At 51.4% G+C, this 27,206-nt stretch overlaps 1 protein-coding gene across 2 annotated transcripts; it reads left to right on the top strand.

The window, feature by feature from the left end:
* Positions 1–1,394: 1,394 nt before the first annotated feature.
* On the top strand, positions 1,395–19,841 carry URM1 (ubiquitin related modifier 1). Of its 2 annotated transcripts, XR_003988262.1 has the most exons (6): positions 1,395–1,473; positions 4,094–4,164; positions 16,109–16,190; positions 17,220–17,268; positions 17,976–18,273; positions 19,562–19,841. XR_003988262.1 is itself a non-coding variant. In XM_030461395.1 (5 exons), the coding sequence occupies exons 1-5, from the start codon at positions 1,439–1,441 to the stop codon at positions 18,042–18,044; spliced, it is 306 nt and encodes a 101-aa protein (XP_030317255.1). In that variant the 5' UTR covers positions 1,395–1,438; the 3' UTR covers positions 18,045–19,841. The 2 variants fall into 2 exon arrangements, 1 of the variants encoding a protein (XP_030317255.1); XM_030461395.1 differs by having other exon boundaries at positions 17,976–19,841.
* The last annotated feature ends 7,365 nt before the right edge of the window (positions 19,842–27,206 follow it).

Here is a 27,206-nt window from a genome sequence, read left to right as displayed (position 1 = left end):
CTAAATCTGTAACGTTTTGTTGTCTTTCTATAACTCAGGAACCAAGATTCCTTTAGGAGCCCGTTCTCCTATTATTTGGCCTCAGAAATTATTTCTGGAAGCAAGAATAATAGTTCATATAAAACCATAACTGCAAACACTGATCTGGAGTCCCGATTACCAGATCCTCTCTATATAGAGCACTTTGGTCACTTCTAAAGTGCACAGATTTTTGTCTAAGGCTCCTTTCCTCAGCTGGTTTCCTGTACAATCAGTTCAACGTCCTGAGCCGTATCTCTGAGATACCCAAAAGCCTCAGGATTTAGAGATATTTAAAATCCATCTGGACTTCTTGGATGAAGACCACGGTCAACAGCTTCACGTCTCTGCCATCACGTCACCCCGGCAGCGACGGTGGCGTTCATCTGTGCTGGGGACCGACCTTTCCTGGGGCCCAGCCTGGAGAATGATCTCCTCTGAGAACAAAAGGCCATTACAAACACCACCACCTTCTGCTCTCGGGGTTAGGCATACTCTGACCTCCGTTAGCATAAACAGAGAGCAATCTGTCTGGGTTGAATTTATGCCCCTTGCACATAATGCACGGTGTACACACCTATATATTACATTTCTCCCTGCGTGTGTTCCCGTGTCCATGCCTTTTTTTGAACCCATCCCCTCCGCTGAGCAGAGGGTTAAGGGGCTGTGGTTTTTCCAGCAGCAGTGCCCACTGCAGCCCGGTGTGTTGGGGGAGAGGAGCCTGTGCCGTTGTACAGCCCAGCTGTCACCACCATGCCCGCATCCCGCCCGCTTCTCCCTCTGGGGACCGGGAGCAGAAAACAAACAGGCGACAGAACAGATGTGAGCCGCGGTGCTGAACGCCGTGCTGGAAGGTGCCCGGGATGCGCTCGCTGGGAGAGGCTGCCCCGAGCAGAAGGGGATGCTGAGCTGCTGCCTTCTCCCATGTGCAGCAGCCCATCCTACGTGGTGTTAGTTAGCCTTTCGATTGGGAAATGCTTGCTGCAGGCAGCAGGAGCATCCTCAACGTGACAAAGAACTCTGCGTGCTGCAAGATGTGAACTTAAGGCAGAAATGGGTATATTTAAAATCGCATCTCCTGGCGTAAGAACCTGGCAAACATCCTCTAGAGTAGCAGGCGCCCCTTCCAGTAGCCTTGAGGAGACCCTGCGCCCGGCTGAGGTCTCTCCCCAGGTTAGGGTTAGGGTTTGGTCTCTCCCCAGGTCAGGCCAACCCTCCTGGCCGCTCTCAGCCCCACCGAGGCCGCGGGGAGGCGGCGAGACCCCGGCGGGACCCCTCAGGCCGAGCCCGCTGTGCCCAGGGCCTCCCCCGCACTCCCACCCCTCCGGCCGTTGCCGGGCAACGCGGCGCGGCCGGAAGCCGGCTCGGCACTTCCGGCGCGGCCCGGGGGCGCCTTCCCCTCCTGCCCGCTGCCGCCAAGATGGCGGCGCCCGTGTCGCTGCAGGTGGAGTTCGGGTGAGCGCGGGCGGCGGCGGCGGGGCCTGGGGCAGCAGCGGGGGCCGGGTACCTGGGGGGAGGGTAGGACGGGGTTGGGCTGGGCCCAGGGGTGAGGCGGCCGCGGCCCTGAGGCGGGGAGGCTGTTGGGCACGGCCTGGAGGGCGGCTACGAGCTAGGCCGGGCCCGGCGGCCGTCGCTGTCACGGGCCCCGGGGCTGCGGTCCGGGGTGGCGGGCATAGACACCCCGAGGAGCCATGGCGGGGGTCAGGTACCGCCGGGAGGGGCCGGGCACTGCTGGGACTGTTTCCCGCAGCTCTGGCCAGGCCCTGTCCCTCGGTGCTGCCCGGGCAGTGCGATGCGGGGTCGGGCTGCCGGGGCCTCGCCTTTGACCGTGTGAACGTCTGCTTCAAGTCCTGTCCTTCCTCTCCTTTTAACCCTTCTTTAAAATTATTATTTTTTTAATTATTAAAATTATTTATAAAAACCTCCCACTCGTTTTTCGGCTTTTTTTTCTCTGTGTGTGTACACGTGTGTGTGTTGTTACGTGTGTGTCTACCTGTGCACTCACTTTGCTTTGTGTTCCAGTTATTTCCGTTTAAAACCGTCAGGTTCTTGCTTTGTAGCGTTTTGGTTTTCAGCTCTCTGTGCCTGTAGGATCTGCATTGCCCCCTGGCACGGTGGGAGTCTGGGGAAATACTTGTGTTACTTTGTTAAAGCCTCCTTTTATCAGAAACTAAAAGACCAGCATTTATTTCCTTTTTCTCACCCTTTCATCAACACAGAAACGCCATAACCCTTTAAGTGCTCTTCTGAAGAACCCTTTCCTCATTCTTTCCCACTTCCAGCTGCAGTAACTCTCCTAATTTTCCCAGAAGAGTGAGATGCATTTTTGCTTCCCTTGGAAATGCATAAATGAGCTCTCTATGTACAAATCTGCAGCTGAGGTCCCCACAGCTCTCCCGTCACAGAAGGACCTTATCTTGCAATCTACATTTCCCACTGTAACAAAGTGTGACCTTGTTTTCATTACATAAAAAAATGTTTTTCATATGATTGCTGGGGCTTGTTCTCTCGTGTGAAGCTCAGCCCGTGGTAATAATCACTGCTTCAATTTTCAGATAACTATTTTTTGTGAGCTGGTGGGAGAGCACCAACAGAGTGCTCTTTAGGAGAGCTGCTGCATATAAGTAATGCTGCTGAGGGCATAACAAGGGTCCTGTTGTGCTCCTCCATTGCAGAGCCAAGAAAACCTAGTGTGGCATTTTTAGATATTCAATTTAAAGGAACTCAGTAATGTCTGGAGGTATTTTTGCTGATATTTTAGGTAGGGGTTATTTATTTTAAGTACTTCTCTTTAATGGGTTGGTTTCCATGGGATGCAAGGCACCAGTGTGTTTCTCCAAAGTAACTTCATAAGCAAATTTTTCCAAAAGAATTAATTTGGAAGAATTTTTTGCCTCAATTATAGCCCTTTTGGTCATCTTTTTGCCTCAGTTTGATATCAGTTGAGTTGAGCTTTTTAGGAGTTTCCTGATTGTTAAAACTTTGGCCATTCTGTTCAGTCTGGTCGTGCTCTCTGCTTCTGTGTCCCACATCTTAGAGCAGCATCTGTCTGACCTGTGCATTGTGTTATTACCTGTGTTATCCATGGTAAAGGTTTGTACTAAGACTGTGTTTGGGCTGTGGCCTTACATCAGGAAAAGGCATTGTGTTTGTAAAGCTCAACATTTTCACAACTCTTTTTTTTTGCCAGAAAAGGAATAAAGGTGAGGAACTTCCTCAGGCTTGTAAGTTGCAGTTACAAAAACTTAATTACATTTTCCAAGAGCCTCAGGAAGTGTTAAGTTCCTGGACCCAACTTAAATCCCATTTTGTTCAGGTGTGATCTCTGGTCCTTGCAGAGGCCATCACTGGGACACCTGAGGCTGGTTCCCCCAGGCCCTTTGGAGTATCAGAGGGATGTTTAGAGGGTTGTTCAGTGTAGGAAAATTGTGTGTTTGTTTAGTTTTACACTAATTTGTCACCATGGCTGCTTGCTCTGCTTGCTTCTCCCAGTCAGAGGGGATGCTTTGTAGTAAGTAGATCAATAAAGGGTTGCCAGGACTGGAGGGCTGCTGGCCCTGCAGCTGACTTGCTCCTGGACTCCCTTCCAGTTATTTCCTCACCCTGTTCACAAGTGGAAAGCAGGGGAAATGTTTACCCCAGCAGGATGCAAGGGATTCTCATGTTTTGTGAAAAAAAAAAATGCCCTGAGGCTGGGAGGAGCAGTGTCAGGTGAGGCTGTGACACCCTTGGAATGTCAGCTGCAGGGAGAGGAGAGGCACTGGGCTGGATTGCAGGGTGCTTTGTGGGTGCCTTGGGATGGGATCCCTGCTCTGTTAGGAGGCTGCCTGGCACCCTGGGGTTCTGGCCAGGGTGGAGCCTCCTGTGTGTGTTGGGGATGGGAGATGGCAACTTCCCCTGTGAGCTTGTGGTTTGTGAGAGGAGGAAAAAAAAAAAAGACAAAGAGAATCCTGTGCTAAGTATAGTCTGTGTCATTTGTTTTCTCTGTTGTGGCATCTGTATAAATGGGCTCTTTTGTGCTGTCTTGCTTCTGACAATAAAGCAAAATCTCAGTGGTTCGTTGTTTTTGTTTCAGAGGTGGTGCAGAACTCTTGTTCGATGGTGTCAAAAAGCATCAGGTGACTTTGCCCTGTCAACCAGAGCCTTGTGAGTATTAGAACCTGTTGGATAACTTGAAAGAATGACAACAACTGGAACAAAGCTGGGTTGTTTGTGCAGCAGTTTCATTAACTGGCAGCAGGAATCGATGGGTTCTGAAAGCACTTTGAGCCGTGCTGTGGATCAGACAGCTTGGCAGGTGATGGCTGGTCCTCAAAGTAAACACCAAGCAGAAGTAGTGTGAGCATCTCCTGTCCTTTGAGCACTTATGAAATGAGTCCTTCCTTCTGACCTTTGTTTTCTTTCTCCTGGACAGACAACAGTCTCAAGTCCTCATTTGTCTTACTTGATACCTGAAGCCACCAAAAACCTCTCTCCTTTGTTTTTTCTTGCCTGTCCTGAGGTTTCCACGTTCCACATGGTTCCAGCCATGTTTATGTGTGCTTGTAGTTATGTTGGTGTGCATAGCAACGTAACAGAAATGTACTTTATCTTCTCATTTGGCTTCCAAGTGCATGCAATGTTTTCTATTAACTGTGTGGTTGAAAACAGCAAAGCTGGTGCTGGAATGTGATGTTGCTGTTAAACTAAAGGCTCAAGTGTCCCTGTGACAAAGAGTCCTGATCTCTGGTTTGTGGTTTGCAATACCAGTACTGAGAAGTGCTGCACCAGCTCTCCTCTCTCTCCTCACGTGTGTGCATACTTAAGCTGCAACCTCATTTTGCCCCAGGTATGGTTTGAGTTCTGCCAGCTGGATAGCAAAGCTTCCTGCTGTTTGAGGGTGGGATTATAAACAGAAGTGAGACAAAGCACCAGGGAATGGTAACAACTAATATCTCATGACTGGTTAATACCATAATCTATGTACTGTGAACCTTCAGCCCTGAAATCTTCTTGCCATGCCTGGAAGTAATTAGAGGTTGGTAGAGGTGCTTTTGATGCTTGGACATAAGTATGTGTAACTCAAATAAAATAGGAGCACTGGAATGGGGTGTTATCTTCTGGGTAAGGACAGGGACTAGAGATTCAGAAACATGACCTGATGCTGATTTGCTTTGTGAGTTTAGTCGTGTTGCTAAACTTTCCCCTGTTGCTAGTGAAGTAGCAGTCATGCTTTCATGTGTCACAGGAGAGTTGGGCATTACATTCCAACACTTGAAGCACGTAGGATCCTTAAATGGAAGATAGTAAAGAAATGCCAAAACACTCATTTGGTTGGTTTATAAACCTGGGGGCTAGAGCATTGTTTTCTTCAGTGTTCTGTAAATTTAACATACCCACTGATACCCACCACATTGCTGGTGTTCAAACCATGCTCAGGAAGAAGGTGTTATTGCATGTTTATCTCTGCCAGGGGAAGGGGAGTATTAATATCAAGGAATGATTCTTCCAGCCCCATGTTTTTCAGTGGTGCAGTTGTATGTGGCCTAATGCAATCCACTTGAAGTTGCTGGGAAGACTTCACTGGGAGCTGTATTTATCCTAAAGGATAAACCTTTCCTTGGAGATCTGTCTCAATCTCAAGGTTGAAACTCATGGTCCTCAGTGATTCATTCCAGATTCATACATCTCATTATTGCTCCCAGCTTTTCACACTGCCTTGTTTTTCAGATGCTGCTATCCCCATAACAGGAGTGGAAGAACAAGCAGTGTGCCCAGTTGCAAGCTCCCCTGGTTTTAGCAGCCTCTCTTTTTCATGAGTATTCAGTGACAAAGAGGTTTCAGCTTTTGGTTTTTGATCTGGTTGAGCAGCTCCTCAGCTGCTGCAATCCACAATGTGAGGCTTCTGCTATAGCCACATTTACAGCCAGCACAGGGGTGAGATGGGCAGATGTGGAGTTAATGTCTGTCAGTAAAGGATTGCTGGAGGCACCCCTCATGGTGATTCCAGATAAAAATTAAGTTGTAGTGTTGAGGAATCAGTAGAAATGTATTAGAAACAAGTAAATTGGAAATTTCATAAATTCTTGCAAATTTGTATTGTTCCTAATGCCCTGTGTTTTCTTCATTCCCATGAAGAAAATTTAATTCACCTGCCTCTGGGTAAATAAAGATAAATATAGTATGTTCCCTGCTGCCCTTGTGCAGCCAGAATTACAATGATTAGAGAAATCAAATAGCTGAGTTCTCCACAGTGAATCCTGTTGCTTACCTTACCCTGTATGTCCATCACTTAATACTCTGGGGAAAGATCAGTAGTATGAACACCACTTGAAGACTGCACTTCTAGCCCCATTTTAACTAATTTCATTAGCCATCAAGCTTATTTTTGGCCATTTTGGCCTCTCTTACCCACTCTTCCTTTCTTTCTAGGTTATTTTTGTCTTTGTCCTCCTTTTTGCAGAGCAGCTCCTTCTCTCTGGGATGTCAGACCCAGCTATATTTTAATTGTTTAGGCATTTTTATATATATCCTAGAGGGGAGGAGAGGTAGAAAATTATTTGAAGAACTACCTATAAATATTGATGTGACTAAAACAAGCTGTGCTCCACAGCTGGCAAGGGCAGTGACAGCAATGTTGTTTGAGCAAATTTTTAATGGGGTGTTTCCTTTTTCCTGGTAACTGCACTGGGTGGGAAATAGGTGGGTTCCAGATCCTCTCAACATTTCCAAGAGGGTTTGATTCCCTGTCCTTTTCTGATGCCTGGAGATGGGCTCCTGGAGGGAATAGGAAAGGCAGGAGGAAGGAAGCTGCAAATGGGCCAAGAACAAGCCACAAGGGGTACAGCAGTGTCGCAGGACCTATTTTTATTATCCAAGGGGCTTTTTGTGTCCTAATGTCTGTAAAACCACAGCTCTCTATTTCCAGAGAGGATCTGTCTTAGCCTGTGTGTTGAAGTTGCTGCTGAGGAGGAACTTGGAGAGGTGTGAGGCAGCTGCAGGACAGGCAGAGTTACAGACACCACGCTTTGGGCAGGACCGTGTCATCTTTTAGAGCTGCTACAGGAAGAAGACCTCAAGTTAAACAAGAAACCTGTCCCATTCTGCTGGCTCTTTTGATGAGCCCATTGATAATGCTGTTGGAGGATCTGAAGGCATCAATGCCCTGTTGGTTTATTCTGCATGAAAACAGTGTGTGGGAGAAAGCAGCTGGGGGAATAACGATATTTGTCACATGGAGAGAGGATTAAATTGGCAGGGAAATCAACTTTATTTTCAGGCATCTAAGAGGCTGTTAGAGACAATGGAGCATAAAAGAGAGAAACCCTAAATTAAAATCTGAAAATGTATTTGGCAGCTTCCTCCTGAAACAAGCCACAGTAATTTAACCAAGTGCTTCAGTAATCAAATAGATCATTGTATGACTGCTCTGCAAGTGGTGCCGGAGCTCCTTCCTCCATCTCCCTGGGGCTCACAGTGGTGGATTTGTCTATGGCCATTCGAGTTGCATGCATGCTGTTGGAGGGGTGGGAAGTCACTGGCATTCTTTAACCCTTGTAGGCATGTCAGGTTCAGCTCAGCAGCATCGTGCTGATGAAGAGGGTTTGCAAAACCTCTCTGCTGTGCTCTTTTGCTGGGTGTTGTATCCAGAGGTTGGGGCTGTTTGTAAAGTTTTTGGCAGTTGTGCTGCAGGCTGATCAGCTGCAGGTCCAGGCTTTCAAATTCCAACTTCTCCTGTGGTTTCAGTGATGGGACTTGGTTTTTTTTTTGAGCAGCAGTGGCCAGTTTCAGCAGTGATCACTGTGACCTTCTGGGATAATCAAGAATTCACTGTGTGTTTTGGCACTTACAAGTCTGGAAGGATAAACTTTTAATCTGTGTGTTTTGGTAATTGTTTGTGGTTTCCCTTTACCAAAACCCCAGGGAAAAAAAGCTTGATGCTAATCAGATTTTTTAGAGGGAAAATGAAAATAATCTGCCAAGTGCTGTTTAAGTTAAATCTCCATCGAGAAGGGCAGCCCATGCTCCTCAAGAGCTTTGCTATCCAGGGGCCTTGTTCTGCACAGCATGGAGGACTTCTGGGGAGCTGGGAGCATTCATCTTCTCAGAGAAAAGCCTGGGGATCTCAAGAGATCAAACCTGTGTTACTGGCAGAGTGGCTTCAAAATTACAGCATGTGTTTGAAGTTGTCTGGGGAGTGATGCCATAACAAAGTGTAAAATCCAGAGTTGCACTGGCATCTGTAAAAAAGCCCTAGCTATTGCTAGGTGCCAGGTTGGAGTTAAGTTATTACTATTCTGGAATGCTTTTATTGCTCTGTTTATTATTTCTAGCATTTTAAAACTGGCTCTAAAGAAAGAATAAAAATACATTTGGTAACGCAGAGACTTATTAGAAGAATGATTAAAAAAAACCCCAAGCCCCATAGCTCTATGGAATTTCATGCAGTCAGCTCTTTTCAACCAGGGTGTGTGGGTGCTCACAGGTCTTAAAGAACTCTGGGGTTATTCCCCTGCTTGTGCATCTCTCTCAGGCAGGTAATTATACATTGCCTGGCAAGAAAAAGGGGCTCGGTGGGTTGCTCAGGGTGAGACCTCAGGCTGCTCAAGCTCAGCCCTGGCTCCTGGCTGCTCTCGGGAGCCGGGTGGGATGCTGGGGGGCAGCAGGAACAGGGTGGAGGGATCCCTGTGGCCGTGGCAGCCACAGTGGGGTCCCCAGCTTTGGGTGACCCTCCCAGCGAAGCCACACGTCCCCTCTGCTTAAGGAACGAATCCTTCAGAGGGAAGGGAGGGAGGAATCCGTGCCCTTGCAGGAGATGTCCCTGCGCTCTCCCGGGAGGTCGCGGAGCCTCCTCAGCGCGTCAGCTCATCCCGACTCATTGTGAAAGGAGCTTCCCAGGCACCGAGAAACCATCTCTTGTGTGTGACCAAATCCCTGGGACAACAAAGCCTGGCTGTTCCACCCTCCTTCCCAGCCGCTGTATTGCAGTGCAGACACCTAGCAGGATAACCTTTCGGTTCCAGCCACCCCCCTCCCCGCTCCCTCTTTTCTCTCGGTGGGATTTGCGGTGCTGACAGCGCTGTTCAGAGGGTGGCAGCGGAGCAGGGCTGGGGAGGAGGATCCGGGCCCTTTAAACCGCTTAGCATGCGGTTCACACGGCTCCGGGCCAGCTGTTCCTTTCTCCTCTTGCCCTCACTCGCAGGAGTTGTTTGCTGAGCTCAGAGCTCCTGTGCAAAATTGCTTTTCAAAAGAGCCACTTTCTGCTTAATTAAACAATGAGCCGCCGTCCCTCTGCACATCTGTAAAGCTCCCTCTGCAGCCCCTTTATCCCACAAACTGCTCCATTCTTACCTCCATTCACTTGTAAATCTTACCCCCCTCTCCTCCACCCTGATCATCTCACTGGCCCTTTCTTTTCCCCTTTCAAGTAAGACTGAGAGGCTTGGAGTATCTGTGGGGGTGGCTGGGTTGGGTGGGCAGGAATCGGTTTAATGGTGCTTGCTGTGTATGAAAGTCTAACAACAGCAAAGAAGATTCGAGCCTGGAAGTGAGAGATGAGGACTGGACTCTGCACGATTTCTGTATTTAGAGGAATAAAAATCGTGGCAGTTACTGAGCTGAGACACTGACTCATCCAGCAGCCAGAGGGGACTCCAAGCCACCAGCCAGGATGGGAGGGGGGCAAGGAATTGACTTCAAGGCATTTTCTGATCCAGCTGGCAGTGCCAGGGAGAACCCAGCCCAGGGGATTCCCTCGGCCAGGCTGGCTGCTGCAGGGCAGTGCCAGGCTGCTGGGGAATCCCTCTGCATGCTGGCAGGAGCAGCCACCTTTGTCTGGAGTGCTTTGTGATAGAGATCAGGTTTTCCTTTTTAACCCTCAGTGTGTGTGCAGGCACACAAAACCCAGAAGCTGGGAAAAGAGGAGAGAGGAAATTTCAGTTTTATGGGTTTTGGCTGTGCTTCACGTCCATGGTTTGTAATGCATTCTCTGAATTGTCTTCCTGAGCAGCTAAAAAAAAAAAAAATTAACCAGCAACATTCAAGGTTAAGCAGGATGAATGAATGGAAAAGTGATGAGGTGGGATATCTCCTTTATCACTGGGAAGGACAGATTATAGCCAGGGTGACGCAGTATCACCTAGCATAGATTGATAGGGAGGGATGAAGAAATGGGAGTTTGGTGCATTAGCAGAAGATTCCTGACTGCAAAAGCCATCAGACCTTGGCACAGTCTCCTTGGGGTTTGGTACAGGTCTACATTGCTCGAGCATCTTAAAATCAGAGCAGGCAAGACTCTGGATAGTCTTTTTTTGAGGATAATTCTGCACTGGCAGAGAGATAAAATCACAGTCTCTGTTAAGGAGATTTTGTTTTTGATGTCTGCAAGTCCCAGTCTGGCACTTCACTGCCAGTGCAACAGTCTTTGAGACTCTTTTGGTCCCTTCCTTTGACAATTTTGAACGAGAGGCAAGGCCCTGGGTCAGCACTAGTGATCTGTGATCCTAATTAAAAGAGACAGTTTGGTGCAGTGGCATTTATTTAGGAGCCTGAAGTGACAATAGCATTGGGTGTTGTGGGATTAGATGCTCTGACTTTGGAAATGAGTAGGGATTAGGTTTACCCTGAGGATCAGCTCAGAGCTACTTTTTTTTGTTATGGGAGCTGATGGATCTGGAGGTTTGCTGCTGGCTACCAAGTAGTATTGGAGATCCCTTGAACTTGTGTTCTCCTGCCAGGGAGAGGAAGATGCAAAGCAGCTCCTTTCCTGTTCATGGGAGCTGTGATTAAAATCTCAGTGCTGAGAATTGCTGGGTGTGTGATGGCTGGGGTCTGAGTCTTTGCTGCTTACAGGAGGGCTGTGAAAGACTCTTGTGATTCCTTCACCTTGTGGGAACACAAGGAAGTGGAGAAGAGCATTGCTGTCCTGCCTGAGAAGTGAGAAAAAGATGTCATAACCCAATTATAGATTAGAGAAGCCAAGACCTTGATGTTTGTTTGTAGCAGACAAGAACAGATGAGAGCAATGATTTGGATTCTCTTATGTCTAGCTATAGTTACCCCCTAATTTTTTCCCTAGTACTTAAATCACTGCCCACTCCAGCACGTGGCAGGACTGGCTTCTACACTTGTCAGACAAAATGGATTTTTCTCATCTGCAGAATTTTTCCTTGCTGCTCTCTCTGCACAGTACCAAACCCATTTGCCTGTGACTCCATTTGTATCAGTTATTCCAAGTCTTCTTCTGCAGAGTGTGGCACTCCATCCTCTGCTTCAGTGGAGGATTTCCATATCAGATGGGAGGCTGGAGGAGTCCAAGGGATCCCCTAGGTCAGGTTTTGTGACAAGCTCTTCTGGAGAGGAGATTCCTGAGGGCTGTCAGGTTCAAAATCAGGGAGCAGGCATTTACCTGGAGGGGCAGCAGGTATCAGGAGCTGGTCTGTTTTAAAAACCAATCTGTTAAAGTGGGGGAAAGTGAATACAAATCGTTTTTCCATACATTTCCATGCAGGAAGGGGGAATAATGGCAGAGGAGCTGCAGGGAAGGGGCTTTGTCATGGTTACAGGCCGGTGGCTGAGAATGTGGGTGGAGCAGTGCTCGTCCAGAGTTAGTGACCTCAGCAAATTGGAGCTCAGCCATGGTCAGTATGATAAATGATCTTATTCTGGGTCAAAGAAATGGTACCCCACGGGGAGGTATCCACAAGGCAGCCCAGGAAAGTGCTGTGCTCTTGCAGCACTGACCCCTTAGTGACCAATGCTGCATAGATCTTATTTATTGCAGACCAGAAGGGAATTTTTCATGGTTCAGCCATTATAGGGTTCCCCTATTTCCCTGAAATAAGCTCCCAGTTCTACAGCCAAGGTGAGAATATGAGTGTAATTACACCCTGTGGGTGCTTTTCAAGGCCACGGTGTGCTTTCTGCCTGTTTGTATGTTGGTTTTAAGGCAGGCAGGACATGGAGGTGTTGGTCTGTGTGTGAGTCTGCCAGGGAGCTGAGTGCTGCCTGTCCCTGTCAACTGGTATTAGGGCTGTGCAAAATCCTGCTGTGTTTCTGCACATTTATCAGATTGGTGCAAGATCCTTCTAGTGCAACACCCAGCTTGGTGTCTCTTACTTGAGGCACCTGCTTTCTCTCTGCAGACAGCAAGTGCTCCCTTTGCTGAGTTATCACTGATGAATCTGTCAGGCCCAGGAGGTTTTATTGAGCTGGGAAAGATCTATGGATCCCAGCCCTGGTTTTGAGGGTGCAAATGAACTCAAGCCCTTGTTCCAGGCAGTGCTAAAATGGAGCCTTAGACGCATTTCTCTTGCAGAGGAAGCTCAGCAGATTCTTCATCAAGGAACAGTTGGTAATGCAGAAGATCAGGCCTTGGAGGATACACAAGAGGACCGAGCAGACTGTGCAGTTCTGTCTGCCACAACCAGGAGTGTTTATGATGCAGCTGGGCTGAAAATGAGCCGACACTGTTGGGTTTTTGTGTGCACGCTTGCTGCAGTTTTTGTATCCTGTCCGCTTGTGTGACAAGCCAATGACTTTGTGTCACTGCAAGCACACACTTCATTTCCCTGAGCTGTGTGTTTCGCTGGGTGATTTGTTTTATGCATGTATTGTGGATTTGAGCTCCCATCTGTGCACTTGAACTAAGCAGTTTTCTCAAACATTTGTCAGTTTTTCTTTTTTTTTTTTTTTACCTTTTTTTGTAATTAACTTCAGATTATTTTTCCTGATAATTTGGAGAGGTTTGATATACTGTTAGCACAGGCAACAGAAGATGTCTCTGTGTACAAACTAGACAGGGTTTTCCTACCATGTGCTTCAGCCCCTCCTTTGCAGTTTGAGAATATTTCATCTTCCTTGGCCAGTCCTCTCTGGCTTCTCTGCTGATGCTTCCAGTGCTGAGGACATTTAACAATAATTGGGGTGGATTTTTCAGTGTGGATGTTTGTTTGCTGCGAATGAAATGGAGCAGGCTACTAAAAGGATTTCACTGAGGCTGTGCAGCAATGATAAAAATATTTCATTGCTGGGATGAGTTGGGCTGGAGTTGATGATGTGGGAGTGAAACTCTGCATGGTCTCAGCTCTGCCCTGAACCTCACTGCTGGGACAAAATGCACGGGTGCTTTTGCAGCCAAGTTGCAGCACACATGGTGCAATTGTGCTCCTGCAAATAGTGCTTGCCTCTCTCCCGTGATGGGGACCAGCTTGAGAACCAGCACCAGTGCAAAATTGCTGCCTCATAGTGACTGTTTAATTTGTCAGCAGATGCCATGCCTGGCCAGGTGGAGTTTTTTTTTTTCCCCTCCTTGTATGAAATGTGTAGAGGACCTGCTGTTTGCACAGCAAATCCACAGCCCAGGGAGCTGGGAACTTGTTAGACCCTGTAGTGTAGTACCAGAAAGAAAATGTCTTAGGAATGCTACGTATGTCAACAGTAAGAGATAAGCAGTTGTGCTGTAATTTACTGCTTATTATTTCCATCATGATTACACAGAGAGTCCTGAGCTGTTGATCAGGATTGCTGTTCCAGGCACTGAGCTGCAAGATGGCTTCTCCCCAGACCGCTTGCAATGGAAGTCATCTCCTTCCTTTTCAATATCCTACTCTTGGAGAGATGGCTTTGGTGTGGCTCTGGTCTTCTCTTATCCTTTATAATTGATTTATTCTAGTAATATTGGTGTATAGAATGTAGAGGTGTGAAGGGGGGGGTGTTGGAATATAATGCTAAGAAAGCAGCCAAAATTATGATGTGCTCAGGTTGGCTGTGGAGACAGGGTCTTGGTTTTTGTGGATGTTTGGAGTGGGGAAGCTCCAGGCATGCACAGGGGTTTAGTTTGGTTTTTTTTCCTACTATCTAAATTCTTCAGTATCTGGGGAGGCGTAAATGGATGTAGGCTCAGGTGGGGCTGAAAATAACATTTATTATGGAAGGGATAGGGGTGAGGGAGTCTACCAGCACAGCCTGGAATAAATCAGTCCTCTCGCCCCTTCGTCCAGGCTGCTGCTAGGTGGCTGTCTTTTATCCAGCTGGTGCAGCGTGTTTCTGTTGAAATGATCTCTCCTGAAAGGTCCCAGAGGAAAGGGCTGCTTATTCCACCCAAGGAGAATGGTATATGGCACAGCTCATTGTTGTGTGCCCTGCTGCAAATGCATAAATATGAAACAGCTCGCGGGCGTTGCTACGGTGGGGCTGGTGTCCCCTCCACACACCCCCTCCCTCCTTCTCCTGAAGGCTCCTCTCCATCTTTCTTCCTCTCCAGCTTTCATTTCTTGGTGGTGGAGAGCAGGAGCTGCTTGGGTGTGAGATCCTGAGGGCTTTACGTTGCAGCAGCATTTTTCAGGGGAAGGCAAATCCAGTGAACTCTTGTTGTGGCAGCTGACTGACCACCATGGTCTGTCTGTACCTTCTGAGCAGGGCTCACCACCCCCGGTGCACGTTGCTGGGATAGTGGCAGAAAATTATCTATTTTTGTGCTCTTATCATCACAAGGGAGTGGTGGGTCAGCCCCAGGCAGGTGATCCAGCTCACTGGGCAGTTTGAAGGCACAGAGTGGCTCTTTTTTTTGCTCTGATGAGAGCAATACAGTGCTCGGAGGCACCAATACCTGTCGTGCTCCGGGCAGCCCCGCAGTGTACAGGCTGTCATCCAGAGACAGCAGTGCCCTAGGAAACCAATGGGGGAAACAGAGGGAATCTCAGAGCATCCCCCTCCCCCCTTCCCTGCTAAAAGAGGCCCCCATCTGCTACAGATGGACATGTCCCCATCCTCTAGTTGATGTGCACCTGCCTACACCAGAGCTGTTCATCCTTGCGGTGACAGAAGTGATGAGGGTAACATTATTTGGAAGAATCCCAGGTCTGCCCGGGGTAACACCCATGATCCCATAAAGTCCTGAGATAAGGCAGGGGCCGAATCAAGCTGCTACAAGTGCATTTATTTTTGCTGGTCGTGAAGCAAACAGATGGGGAATCGTACACAGAGTTTGATTTTAGCTTGGAGAGGTACATGCAGAAAGGCTCCCCTGAGTATGATGAGATTACCACACGTGAGGAAGATGTGGAAACCCATCCCTGCTCATCCAGTGAGCAGGGCTCCAGCCCTGGCTGGCAGATTTGTGCCTTTGGAAAGCTTCCTCACTCCTCAAAGACAAACAAAACTCTTTGGGGGCTTTCAGAAGGCTGTTTAAAGGAGCCCCAGGAGAATAACTGATTGTGGATTCAGAATGATGAAGTGGTTTGTGGAACAGTGAAATATAGAAGCAAAAGCAGGAGAACTCCACATTGCAATTTGTCAGCTTCTCTAAACCCTGTAAGGGATTATTCCCCCCCACCCCATCGCTTCTCACCTCTCCAATAGGAAATTAACTGATGCTATCACTAAAGAAATTGTTTTTGCCTCACAAAGTAAAATTGATACTATAAAAACCCGCCAGCACTGTCTCCTCCTCCTTTTACATGAAGACAAATCCTTCCTGTCACCTACTGAAATGGAAAGATAAAGGCTGAGCTTTAATAAAGAAGCTATAAGCACAAAGAGTAGAGGGGAGGGAGCAGGCACGGCGTGGGGAACACTCCAGGGCATCAGGTGTGATGCTGAGGGATGCTGCAAGCCCAAAATAACCAGGGGGGCTGCTGCCTGCCTCTGTGTTCAATGCATGGTTATGTGCATGTTTGTGTCACAGAACTCATGCAGGATTTGGTACCAAGAGTGTCTCCCTTCATTCTTTGCAGGTTCTTAGGATTTCTTGCTTGGACTTTTAAAATCTAATTAACATAGACATCAGTTAAACATCAGTTTGTGAGATGATAAGGGCATGTTCAGAGCTTAGGATGTGTGAATAAGCATCGTGGGTCTCCTGCTGGATTGGTGCTTCAGCATGAACTGCTCTCAGTCTTTGTGGGGTGTGTGTTCTGTGGGAAACCTCTTCTACCAAAACCTGGGGTCCCCTGGAGCAGGGCTGGGGAGGGACAGTCCTGTTGGGTGGCTCCTTTGACTGGAGATTTGCAGTTCTTCCCCTCCACCCTGTGTGTTCCTCATCTACTCTTGTGTGGATAAACAATCACTTGGTGTCTGCTGGTTTGTAAACTGCTCTCCTTTCTCCTTTCAGGGGATATCAGAAACCTGCTGAAGTGGATCAAACAGAATCTGTTGAAAGAACGACCAGAATTATTTATGCAAGGGGAATCTGTGTAAGTTCAGCTGTTGTGAATCCTGTGTTTCCCTGCTGATCCTCATGGTTTGGGATACTTTCTTCCCATTGCAAGAAGCAGGTTAATGACCATGAAAATACAGGATTTGCTAAAGTGGTAATGGGAGGGGTGTCCCACACTCCACCTCACCCTGTTCCATGGGCAGCAGTCTGTCTTTTGCAGCCCTCACCCCAAATGTTTGACAATTTGAACCTTAAATAGGAGGCAGGGCCAGGTATGCTTTCTCTCTGTGTCACCTGGAGCAGCACAGGGCATGTACCCTCAATTCCAGGAGTTTTAGCAGGTCTGTCCGTTCCCTGCTGACATCACTGGGACTAAAGCAGTCACTCGGAGAAATGCCAACAAATATTTCTTCTGGGAAATGTATTTTTATTGTCAAAATGGGGCCAACCTCGTGGAGGGAAAAAAAAAAAAAGCCAAGAGAAATGGAGCAGAGTGAGCTGTGCAAACCATCCCTGCCTGCGGGGGGGCGCTGGGGGTGTTTAGCATTCGTCACGGATCTTTGTGAGCTGAATCCTGTGCCAGGTCCCCTAGTAACAGGAGAGACAATTGCAGGACACTGAAGATCAAAGAGGGGGAATCCCTTTGCCTGTAATCAGGGGCTGGGAGTGGATCCTGGGCGTTTACTGCCTTGGGAAGGGGCAGCAGAGTAGCTTTCCCTGCCTTCCCTTACCTTCACATCGAGCTCTCTGTGCTCGGCTGTAGTGTGTGGGATTTAATTACCTGGCTTTTCTACATGCTAGGGAAATGTAGCCAATGTAGTCATCTCAGAGCATCCTCAGGAATGGTGCATTTTGATTCAAATGAGCTCTGGGATTGCTCCTGCTTCTCCTTTATTTGATCTAGAAAGAGCATAGACTGTACCTGTTCCACCTCCGTGCTAGGATTCCTTTTTCTCTTTGGCTTTACAGGCGGTCAGCTTGCGATGTGTGCTGTAACATCCCTTCTTAACTATGGGTGAGGCTTTTTAGCAGCCCTATATCCTAATTGTTCTCTCTTCTTCTGCAGGAGGCCAGGAATTTTGGTGCTCATCAACGATGCAGACTGGGAACTAATGGTCTGTACTGCTTCAGTTTGACTTTCTTTGTTGGAAATATTGCTCTGTCTGTTCTGTGGTTGCTCTCAGAGAAGTTATTTCTGATTCTTGCCCCAGGCAAAGCATCTCATATTTGAGGGCGGAAGGGGCAGGCTGGGATCTCTCTCCTTGTTATTGTACTGTGGCTGTTCAGAAGTCTGGAGCCTTTCTCTAACCTGCTGAGTCTCATCAGCCAGCCAGTGTCTGAGGGGAGATCACCCCTGTCCCCTGTCCTTTGGCAATGGGCTTCACACCTGCAGCTGTTGGCAGGTCACCTCCATGCAGGGGGAGTCACAGCCTGGGGTCCCAGCCCCAAGCACACCCCCTGGCCAGGGTCAGGTGGTGCCATTTCAGGTGAAGGCAGCCCTGGGGAGATTTCTGCCCAAACAGGCAACTGCTGAGTATCTTCCCTTGCCAACCCAGAGTTGTGCTAAACAACAAGCACAGCCCCTAACTCAGGGAGCCAACTGCTCCCTCAAAACCCTGCTCCAAAAAGCAGAGTGGGATAAGGAGGAGTGAGGTAATTGAGCACCAGCACCTTGTCTGATTTCTCACCTTTGCTTCTGTTAGGATGAAAACATCAGTCTGGCCCCTTCTGCTCTCCCTAACACTCACCATCTTTTTATGTTTTCTCTTAGCAGCTAGTATTTGGAAATGACAATTAAACTTTTTTTTTTCTGGGCCTGCAGGGTGAGCTGGATTATAAACTCCAGGACCAGGATAATGTGCTTTTCATCTCGACACTGCACGGCGGGTGAATTCCTGGGAAAACAAGAGGATGTAAATCCAAACCCCTGGGCAAAAAAAAAGGAAGAACATGAACCCACCCAAACTCTCTTGAACTTCGTGTGCCCTGTCTTCATCTTCCCACTGGCTTCATTCCTTACTAGCCATCCAAATAAAGCCCTGCCAGCGTGCAGCCTGCTGTTCACCACAACACCATCCATCTTTTGGTCCTCATTTCACCTCTCCTGACTGCACTTCCAGGTACCCTAAAGAGCAGAGAGCACCTGTAACATGTGGGACTGGGTTTTTTGTGATGGGAGGAAGAGGGGTTGCTGAACCTTGAGAAGGATGATGTGGCTTGGTAGACATTGAGGTGTTCTGGGGGACTTGGGCCTGCTTTGGGGCAAAGGTGGGCTGCTTGGAACTGGGATTCTTTTAACACAATACTTGGTGCTGGTGCAGTCTGCGCCAGCCACAGGGATGATCAGGGAAGGGCGAGACATTAAGTGCAAAGAAACAGAAGGTAACTTTACTAGTTTTTCTCCAAAGGTGGCAGACATTACAGAGCCCTCTGTAGTGGCTTTCCACTTGTCATGATATTTATTTTTGGGACGTAGGAGAGATACAGGCTTTTTTTGGTGTGTTTTTCTGGTGCCTTATGCCTCGTTCACACCTGAGCTGAGGCAGTGTGAATTACTAGCCCACAAACAATGTCAATTTATAACCATTTGTTTGGAGGGGAAGCAAACCTTTGCCTGGCCTGAGACAGCAGAGAGTGATAAGGGCAGCAAATTATCTTTCTGTCACTGTGATGGACAGAATTGATCAGCTTTCCCTGTGTTCTGTGCAAGTGGGGAGTGATGGGGAGCTGCGTTTGCTGCAGCCTGGCCAGGAAAGGGCTGAGGCTGGAGATTAACAGTTAAAGGCAGAGACCCAGGGAAGAAAATCAGTGCATTTTAACCCTTTTCCTTAGTGGGAGGGGGAGGCTTCTTACTGCACACCCTGAGGAAGTCCTGTGGGTGCAGCAGAAGTGGGTGTGTGCGGCTCTGCTCACCCATGGGTGCTCTTTGCTTTCCAGAAGTTTCCTGGGACAGGCACTGGCCTGCCTGCCAGCTGGGAGGCCACGGAGAGAGCAGAGGGAAGGGGTCAGGGAGGATAGCATTGTCACCACAGGTCTGGAACATGCTTCCAGGAGCATCCAGGCAGGGTGGCCCTTCCTGCACTCCCCCTGCCCTGCTCACCTGTGTTTCAGGTCGGCTCCGGCAGAGCCCGGTAGTACCCGGTGAGCAGTGGCTCTGCCCGAGGGTTGGCTGTAAGCTCAGTCCGCACCATCTCCTGCCCACCCCTGCTCTGCTCTCCAGGAGCTGCTGGGGAGCAGCTCAGTGCACCAGCCCTCAGGTAGCTTGGCCTGGGGGCACCCCCAGGAGCCTTCCCCATCCCCTGCCCAACAGAGACAGAGGAGTCGCTCCATCCTCAGGGAAGGAATTCCAATGAGCAGTTCCCCTGCCTGACTTCTCCGGTGACTCCTCTCACATTTTCCCCACCACAGCCTGCCTTGCTAAACATACCCACGGGCTATGCTGTGCCTGCATCAGAGAAACCCCCACTTCAGAGCCCCCACTTCAGAGCCCGCTGCTGGTAACCAACCGATATTCAGCCTCGTCCAAATCCAGCCGCAGCGACTCAAGTCCAGCGTGTTTGTAAATGGCATGGGCAGGCCCAAGGCTCTTCTCTGTCCTGAGTTCACAGCCATGAGCTTTGCCAGGCCCGGGGAGCAGAGGGAAGATTCCAGGTGATGATTCTTGGAGCTGGCTGAAAAACAACGAACCTGCATGGCCTGCAGCTGGGAGTGGACTCAAACCCAAGTTGGAAGGAGGCAGGTTCATCATCTTCACTGCTGCTGCCTGCCCTCCTCTGCGCTGCGTTTGCCTTAGGCTGGGCTTGTCTGTTCTCATCCCCCCCAGTTGTTTGCTCAGACAGGGTGAGTTCCTTCCCCGGAGGTGTTATTCCCCTTGCTAACACAGGTACACTTGGATGGCTGAGCTGCTGCTGTAGTAAAAGCTGCCAATCATTGCTAGAAAAGGTAGAAATGGGAAGATGAGGAAAGCCAAGGGGAGGGGAGAAGAGGGGTACAACAAAATCCTGTAACAGAAAAAAAAAAAGTTTCTGCAATAAAAGCCTTTTAAAACATTCTCTGCCTCCAGCTTTGTCCTAGATAGGCTCTGGGTGAGATTTTGCTCGGATCTTGTAATGCTTCTCCTCCTCCTGGGTTTCCTTGGCAGCCCCGGCTGAGTCTCTTGGCGTGTGGAGCCATAAAGCCTCTCTCTGTTCGAGCTTTCCCCCCGGCCGGGGCTCCTGGGGGTGCTCCGGCACAGCCGCGGCTTCTCCGAGCCGGTGCCAGCCCATCCCCGCAGCCCTGGGCCGAGGGAGCCCGGGGCCGGTTCCCGGGTTGGCGGAGACCCGGAGCAGCCTCGGGGTACCCGGGTGAGCCGGAGGCTGCGACAGAAGGAGGACGAGGGTGTCCCGGCCAGTGAGACCACGGCCCCTGCAGAGGGGTCCTCGCCGCTCCCATGCCCAAATAAATTAAATTAAATTAAAACGCAATTTAAAAATAATAATAAAAAAAAAAAAAAACAAAACAGCAGGATAAAGTGGGATGGAGCCGCAGGGCCGGGACGCCCGCCCGCCGCCGCGCTCGGTTCCATCATTGGCGAAGTGCTGGAGCCTCCGGTTCGGCCGCTCCATCCCTGCCCGGTACCGGCCCGGTCTGGGCTGCCCGGCCCGGTCAGAACCCGGCTGGTATTTGACGCAATAGCACTGAACCACCCGGGCCGCGCTGAGCGGTGCGGAGCCACCGCCACTGGGGTTGATTTTTAATTCCTTCGAAATCCTCGCCAAGGCTTCCCCGGGCTGCAGCCGTGAGCGGTTACCTCGCCGTGCCCCGGGGAGGCTCCGTCCTCCGTCCTCCGCCCCAAATCACCGTCCTGCAGCCCGGCCGGTGGAGTTGAAACCTCTGCTACAGATGTCCAGACACAATTCTTGGTTCGTACGGCTCCATCGCACAAGAATTGCGTTTGGACAATCAGGAGCGGAGATTCCCGTCCCGAGCTCGCGGGATCTTCCAAGGGGGAATCCGGCTGGAGCCTGGAAAACAAGGACACAGGGGCACCCAGCCGCCGCCCGCTCCCCGGCCCTGCCCAGGCTCTTCTTCGGCCCCAACAAGTTTCCAAGCGCAGCCGCGGCGCTCCGCAGCCCGGTTTCCATTGAATGGCACCGCGAGGGGTTTAATTTTATCAACTCGTTTCTTACCCTCACCGAAAAAAAAATTAATTCAGGCCGTATTAAATTAATAATAATAATAATAATAATAATAATAATAATAATAATAAAGGAAAAACAGAGGAAAAAAATAAACCAACATCAAGCGAAAAAAGAAAAAAAAAAAACCGGAAAAAAATAAAAGAAAAGAAAAAAAAAAAAAAAAAGGAAAAGAAGCAAAGCCAGCAAACGAAAACCAGCGATCCGTCCCTTCCGGAGCGTCCCCGGCGGAGCGGGGGCTCGGTGGCCGGGGAAGGCAGCCGCCGGCGGGGCTCGGTGCCTCCGGCAGCCCCGGGGCTGGGCAGGGGGAATGCTGCGAAGCTGCGGGCACCGACCCCCGGCCCCCGCGCTTGTGGCCGCCGCCGCTCCTGCCTCGCAAAATTAGCCAATTCCAAACGGATCGCCCTGAAAATTCGGGCACTTTGGAAAAATCGCCGAAATGTAATAATGCCCAAGTGGGGGGAGGAAAAATTAATAAAAATAAAAGGAAAAGAGGGAAAATCCAGGCTTCTCCCCCAGTCCCTTCTCACCGGCTCCCACGAAGTTGGGAACAAATCTCCCCTCTCCAGCCAGAGGAAAAAAAAAAATCCCGGCCCGCTGCCGGCGCTTCCCCCGCTGCTACCGGTGCCGGTGGCCGCTTAGCTCCGCGGCGGGGCCGGTCCGGTCTCCCCGAGGGAGGGCTGAGGGTGGGCGGCGAACCCCCGGCTGCCCCCGCCGCCCTCACCCCGGCGGCCCGCGGGGCTCCGACTTTCCACGGGGCGCGGAAAGTGCGTCCCGCGGGGGCGGAGCGGGCGGCTCCGGGGCTCGGCGGAGCAGGACGGCGGAGCCACCGCTGCACCTGCCGCCGGCCCCGAGCCCAGCCGAGCCGCCCCGGCTCTGCCCTTCCCTTCCCTTCTTCCACGCCGTATCCACCCGGGAGGGTCCCAAATCCGCCCGGGAGGGATGCGCACACCGGGGCTCTGCGGGCTGCGCCGGGGCCGGGCAGGGCTTTTAGTTGAACGGCACAACAATAAATGTGTTGCAGAGCCGGCGAGAAAAGAATGGGGATGACCTTCAATTGGTACTGGATTTGAATAACACCACGGGGTGATAAATGCCCATTGTGTTTTAGGAGTAATGAATCTCCACTGTCTCTATAGCACAGAAACAGCAGCTGCAACCTGGAGCCAGCCATCTCTTAAAGACACAGCTCCCAAACCCCAGCCCCCGGCCCGGCCCGGCCCGGAGCCCCCACACTCAACCGGACCCGGGGTGGGCCCTGCCTCGGGGTCTCGGCTCCCGGGGCCCGCAGACCGCTGCCCCACTCGTGGTTTGTGGGGTTCCCCCCGAGCTGCCGGGCAGGGCTAGGGCTGGGGTCCCCTTCCCCGGGCCTTCCCAGGGATCCCCCGGTCCTGCTGCCGCGGGGGTGGCACAGCCTGGGTCCCCCGTAGGGTTTGGGGTCACCTGCACCCCATCTCGGCTCCCTACGGGAGGGAAAGTGCTGGGGATAAAGAATGCTCATTGTTTTCCCCTAATGAATATTACCGAGTTGCCAGGCCGGCAGCTGCGGGCTCCGGCCGGGGAAGCGGGGGCATCTCCTGCCTCACCCTGCCCGGGGACCCCCAGCCCTGACTGCCGGGGGTTCCCGCAGCCGCGGGCTGAAAAACGGGCTGAACGTGGGGCCGTCCTCCGCTTTCACCCCACCGCTGCCTGTCACCACCTCGAGTGTCACTGGCGTCCCCGGGTAGAACCACGGGGGGCCGGGGTGGGTGAGAGGGGGATGGAGGGGGGTCACTGGGGGGGAACCCTACTCCTCCTTGCCTTCCTGATGTCCTTGCACAGGATCTGGCCGAGTGGGGAGGGGGATCGCTTTGTGCCGGGAGAGAAACTCCCGTGGCCCCAAGGATGCTCTGAGCATCCAAGCCCCGAAGAGATGCGAGGTGACCTCAGTCCCTGTCCTGGCCGCAGCATTGTCCCCAGTCCGTGGTGGGGCCAGGCCTGGGGCAGAGGACAGCCCAGGATGGGGTTAGGTCTGAGCCCTGAGCAGGGTCCCTCGAGACAGAGATCTGCTATCGGGGCTGCTCGCTGCTCATTCCCGGCCCCTGGAAGGTTTTGCACTTCCTGCAGAGGTTTGGAGGTGTCCCAAGCCTTGGGGACAGCCGTGTCCCCACACCCCCTGCTCAAAGCCACGGCTGGGCCAGGGAGATGCCTGGCTCCTGCCATGGCCATGTGCCTCCCTGCCTGCCCACACCTCACTGCCAGCACCAGGAGCAATAAACCCACTTCCTAAGAGCGTGAAAATCAAAAGAAAGCCGGCATTTAGGAAAAAAAAAAAAGAGCATCAACAGCTGAAGGCCCCTGAGCTGGGTCGCAGCCATCACGGGGGATAGTCAGGCTTTTTGGAAAGCGGGAACCACCGGAGGGAAACCCCCATCACCTTCCTGTGTGCTCCCACATTGTTTTAGCCCCAGACCTGTCGGCCTTTTAACTTGCTTTAATTCCTGATGCTCCAAGCCTCCCTCTACTGTTTTTTGTTGTTTTGTTTTGTTTTTTTTTTTAAGTCTCTTTCCCAAATCTCAGACGAGTTAATGAAGTTATGTGATCTTATAAATGTTAATTGTCTAAACTTCTCTCAATTTTTTTTTTTCTTTTTTTTTTTTGGGGGGGGTGTTTTTCGGTTTTTTTATCTCTCTCCTCCTTGCTGCTTTCTGCTCCACTTGTAATAAAGAAAATATCTTGGCTGGTCTTAGCCAGTTGCTTGGCAACCTCAATAGAAAAAAAGAGAACAGAATGTAACCAATCCCGAGACAACCGAAAGATTTTGGTGACATGTGACCTCTCCAAAAAGGGCAGCCTTAAACTGTCCCTTCTGTCCTTTGCTCCTGACCATTAGGGTCTCTCACCCTTCCCCCCTCCTCGGTTCCTTACACCAATAAATATGGATTAGTGAAATACTTTTTCCCACACTGATGAAAAGCCAGGATTGATCTTTCCACCTCCTTTATGTACCAACCTGACAAGTTTCTAAACAAAATTAAGAGGGAAGAGGCGAAAGGAGCCATCCTGGGTTGGGCAGCCCAGGGATGGATCCTGCCCCACTGTGGGGATGGGGGGGGTCCTCAACGGGGTGCTGGCGCCGGCCGTGTGGGGCTGTGTTCTGCCCAGCTGCTGGCTGGACCTGCCCTCTGTGAGCTGGGGAGCAGGTTAGAAGCTAAAATGTAGTTTTCCTGACCTGAAGGGTGAAAATATAAAGGCCCAGCCCAGCCCTGTGCTCCCTCAGTGTGTCCTGAGAGGACCCATCCTGCTCCTTGCAGGCAGGTGGCTGGCAAAGTCATCTGCAAATTACATTTCATCCTGGGGAGAAAAAATAAAATTATAAAAGAAAAAAACACAACCCCACAGAACATTAAAAAGACCAACCAAACCAAACAAACAAACAGCACCAACCCCACGTTGTCATTGGCTTTCTGGTTCATCATGCTGCTGCCCCTCCATCAGTCAGCAGCCTCTGCTTGTTCAGCCTTGGCATGGCCAAGAGCCCCAGCATGGCCAAAAGCTTCAGCACTTTGGTCAACCTCAGCAGGGTGGTGGTTGAGCAGCCTCCCGCCCTCCTGCTGGCCCCCCCAGCTCTCTCCTTTCCCAAGCTCCCGGCACAGTGAATGCCTCTTTCACCAGCAGTTCCCCTCTTCCCAAAAAAGCATCACCTTGCCAGCTCCCTTCCTCTCGCTGGCTGCCAGGAAAATAAAAATTAGGGCAAGGAGAGAGGGAGCGAGAGAAAAACCAATGAACTTGTTTCCAGCTCTTCCAGCTTTGGATCAGCCGTCCAGCACTAGGAGAAAAATACTTCTCCTGTTAAAAAAAAACAAACAATCCCTACCCCGTGCAGCCCTTCTGCATCGGGACAGCAGCCGGAGACGCAGCCTCAGCTCGGTGGTGCAGATACTGTAAGTTGGGCCCCTGCTTAAGCAGTTTCCTGTTTTTTGGGGTTTTTTTTGGGGGGGGGAGTGGTGGGGATTTTTGCCATGGTTTGGGGCTGACCTCTCCAGGGAGGGTCGGGGCAGGTGGAATGAGGGTGTCCGGGGGGGTGCAGGCTGCGAGGTGCCTGTGCTGGTGGTGTCGGGTGGTGCTGGGCACTGGCGGCCCCGGGGTGCACAAAGCCCCTTTGAGCAGTGCACAGAGGAGCTGCTCATCCCTCACTGCCCATCCTGCGGCCCCGGGAGGGGACAGTGGGACCCCCCAGCCCTTAGCACCCCGTGGGGGAGATGACACAGAGGGGAGCTCAGGGCTCTGGGGCTGTGTGTGTCCCTAGGGTGTGGACAGCTGCCCATGGGGACCTGGTTCTTCTCTGAGCCCTGTCCTGTGGGGTGTTTACAACCCCCGGGATGGGCTGGTGTCCCAGCTGACCCCACTGGCATGGAGTGAGGCAGGGACCTGGGACACTCCATGTGGGGATGGGGGACCCACTCCCTCCTGCTGTGGGTGACGGTGACACCCGTGGAGTCACCAGACCCTGGTCCCCTAGGTCGGCTGTAGGGAGGGATACAGTAGGGGTTGGGATAGAGAGGCTGGTGGGAGCCCATGGGACCCGGTGGCACCTGATGGACCTGGTGGGCCGTGGCTGCTCTGCTGCCGAGGCCGGCTGGCCAGGCACAATACCCCAGCCCCGCTCCTGAGCCGCCGCCGAAGCCCCATTCCCAGCGTTGAGCGCCTTTGTCTCGCCTTTGTGATGGAAAGAGCCCCCCCTCCTAAATCACGGCCCTGACACCCCCATTGTCTCCTTCCCGGGGAGGTTTGAAACTCTCCCCCCCCCCCTTTCCTCCCGAGGTCAGGAATGCGGCCGGTTTCTATTGGGATGGAGGAGCGGGGCTGGGTGGGGGGCTGCGGGGTCACGCCGGCTCGGCGGGTCAACCCGAAAACAAAACCTTTTGAAATACCTACTCTCCATCACTGCCAACATTGTCCCCTGCCAGCGGGGGCCTGGCACGGCCCCTCGACGCCTCCAGCCCGGCCACTGCCCACCCCAGCGGTCAGCATCTGGGGGGGGGACACACAGAAGGGTATTGTGCCGAAGGGGACAGCTTTGTTTTCCATCACAGCTGCCCCGGGTTGGGCCGGGACAGACAGCCCGTCCGGCTGGGGGGGGGGAAAGGAGGGGAAGGATGGAGGGGATGGGAGCACACAGGTCAGCACGTCGCAGGGGGTAGACCTGTCCCATCAGGATATGTCTCTCTGTGCTGTCCCTCCAAGAAGGTGCAGGGGGACATGGAGAGCAGCTCCCTGTTGTCCCCGGGGTGAGCCCTTCTGCCTCAGTTTCCCCATGTTGAGGTGTCCCTCTGCCTGGTCCCAGGGCTGTAGGGTGCCCAGGGTCCCCTTTTATGCCCAGAGCTGGGTATTCAGGCACAGGTTACTGATAGCTCTGATGTCAACAGATGTGGTCCAACTTGGGGGAGAAAGAGGGACCCTTTTGTGGCTGAGGCAGCTGTGCCACCCAGGACGGATGTGTCCACGTGGCTCAAACATGGCCCTGAGTGTGACAGTGCCTTGCAGGTGGAGCAGAGCATCCCACACACCTCCAGGCCCCACTCCCAGAAGAGCATAAAGGGGGGGGTCCCAGGGAAAGCTTCTCCCTTCCCCATGTTCATAGCCCACCAGGAGCACCCCACCCGGGGAAATGCAGCACTGTGGGTACCAGGGCTGGTGACACATCTCTGTCCCACTTACGGTGGCACCAATCCCCCTGGCTCCACCAGCTGTGGATGCTGCTCCTGCCAGCCTCTGGCTCCCCTGGCAGAGCATCTCTTGGGTGGGCTAAAACCCTTCCCCAGGGAGGCCATAATCCCCCCCTAGGATGGCCACCCCCCCCTGGATTTTTCTGTGTGGGAAGAGCTGTTGGTTTT

This window comes from Calypte anna, chromosome 17 (genome assembly GCF_003957555.1).
Source record: "Calypte anna isolate BGI_N300 chromosome 17, bCalAnn1_v1.p, whole genome shotgun sequence".
NCBI lineage: Eukaryota > Metazoa > Chordata > Aves > Apodiformes > Trochilidae > Calypte > Calypte anna.
This window is presented reverse-complemented; position numbering and strand designations above follow the sequence as displayed.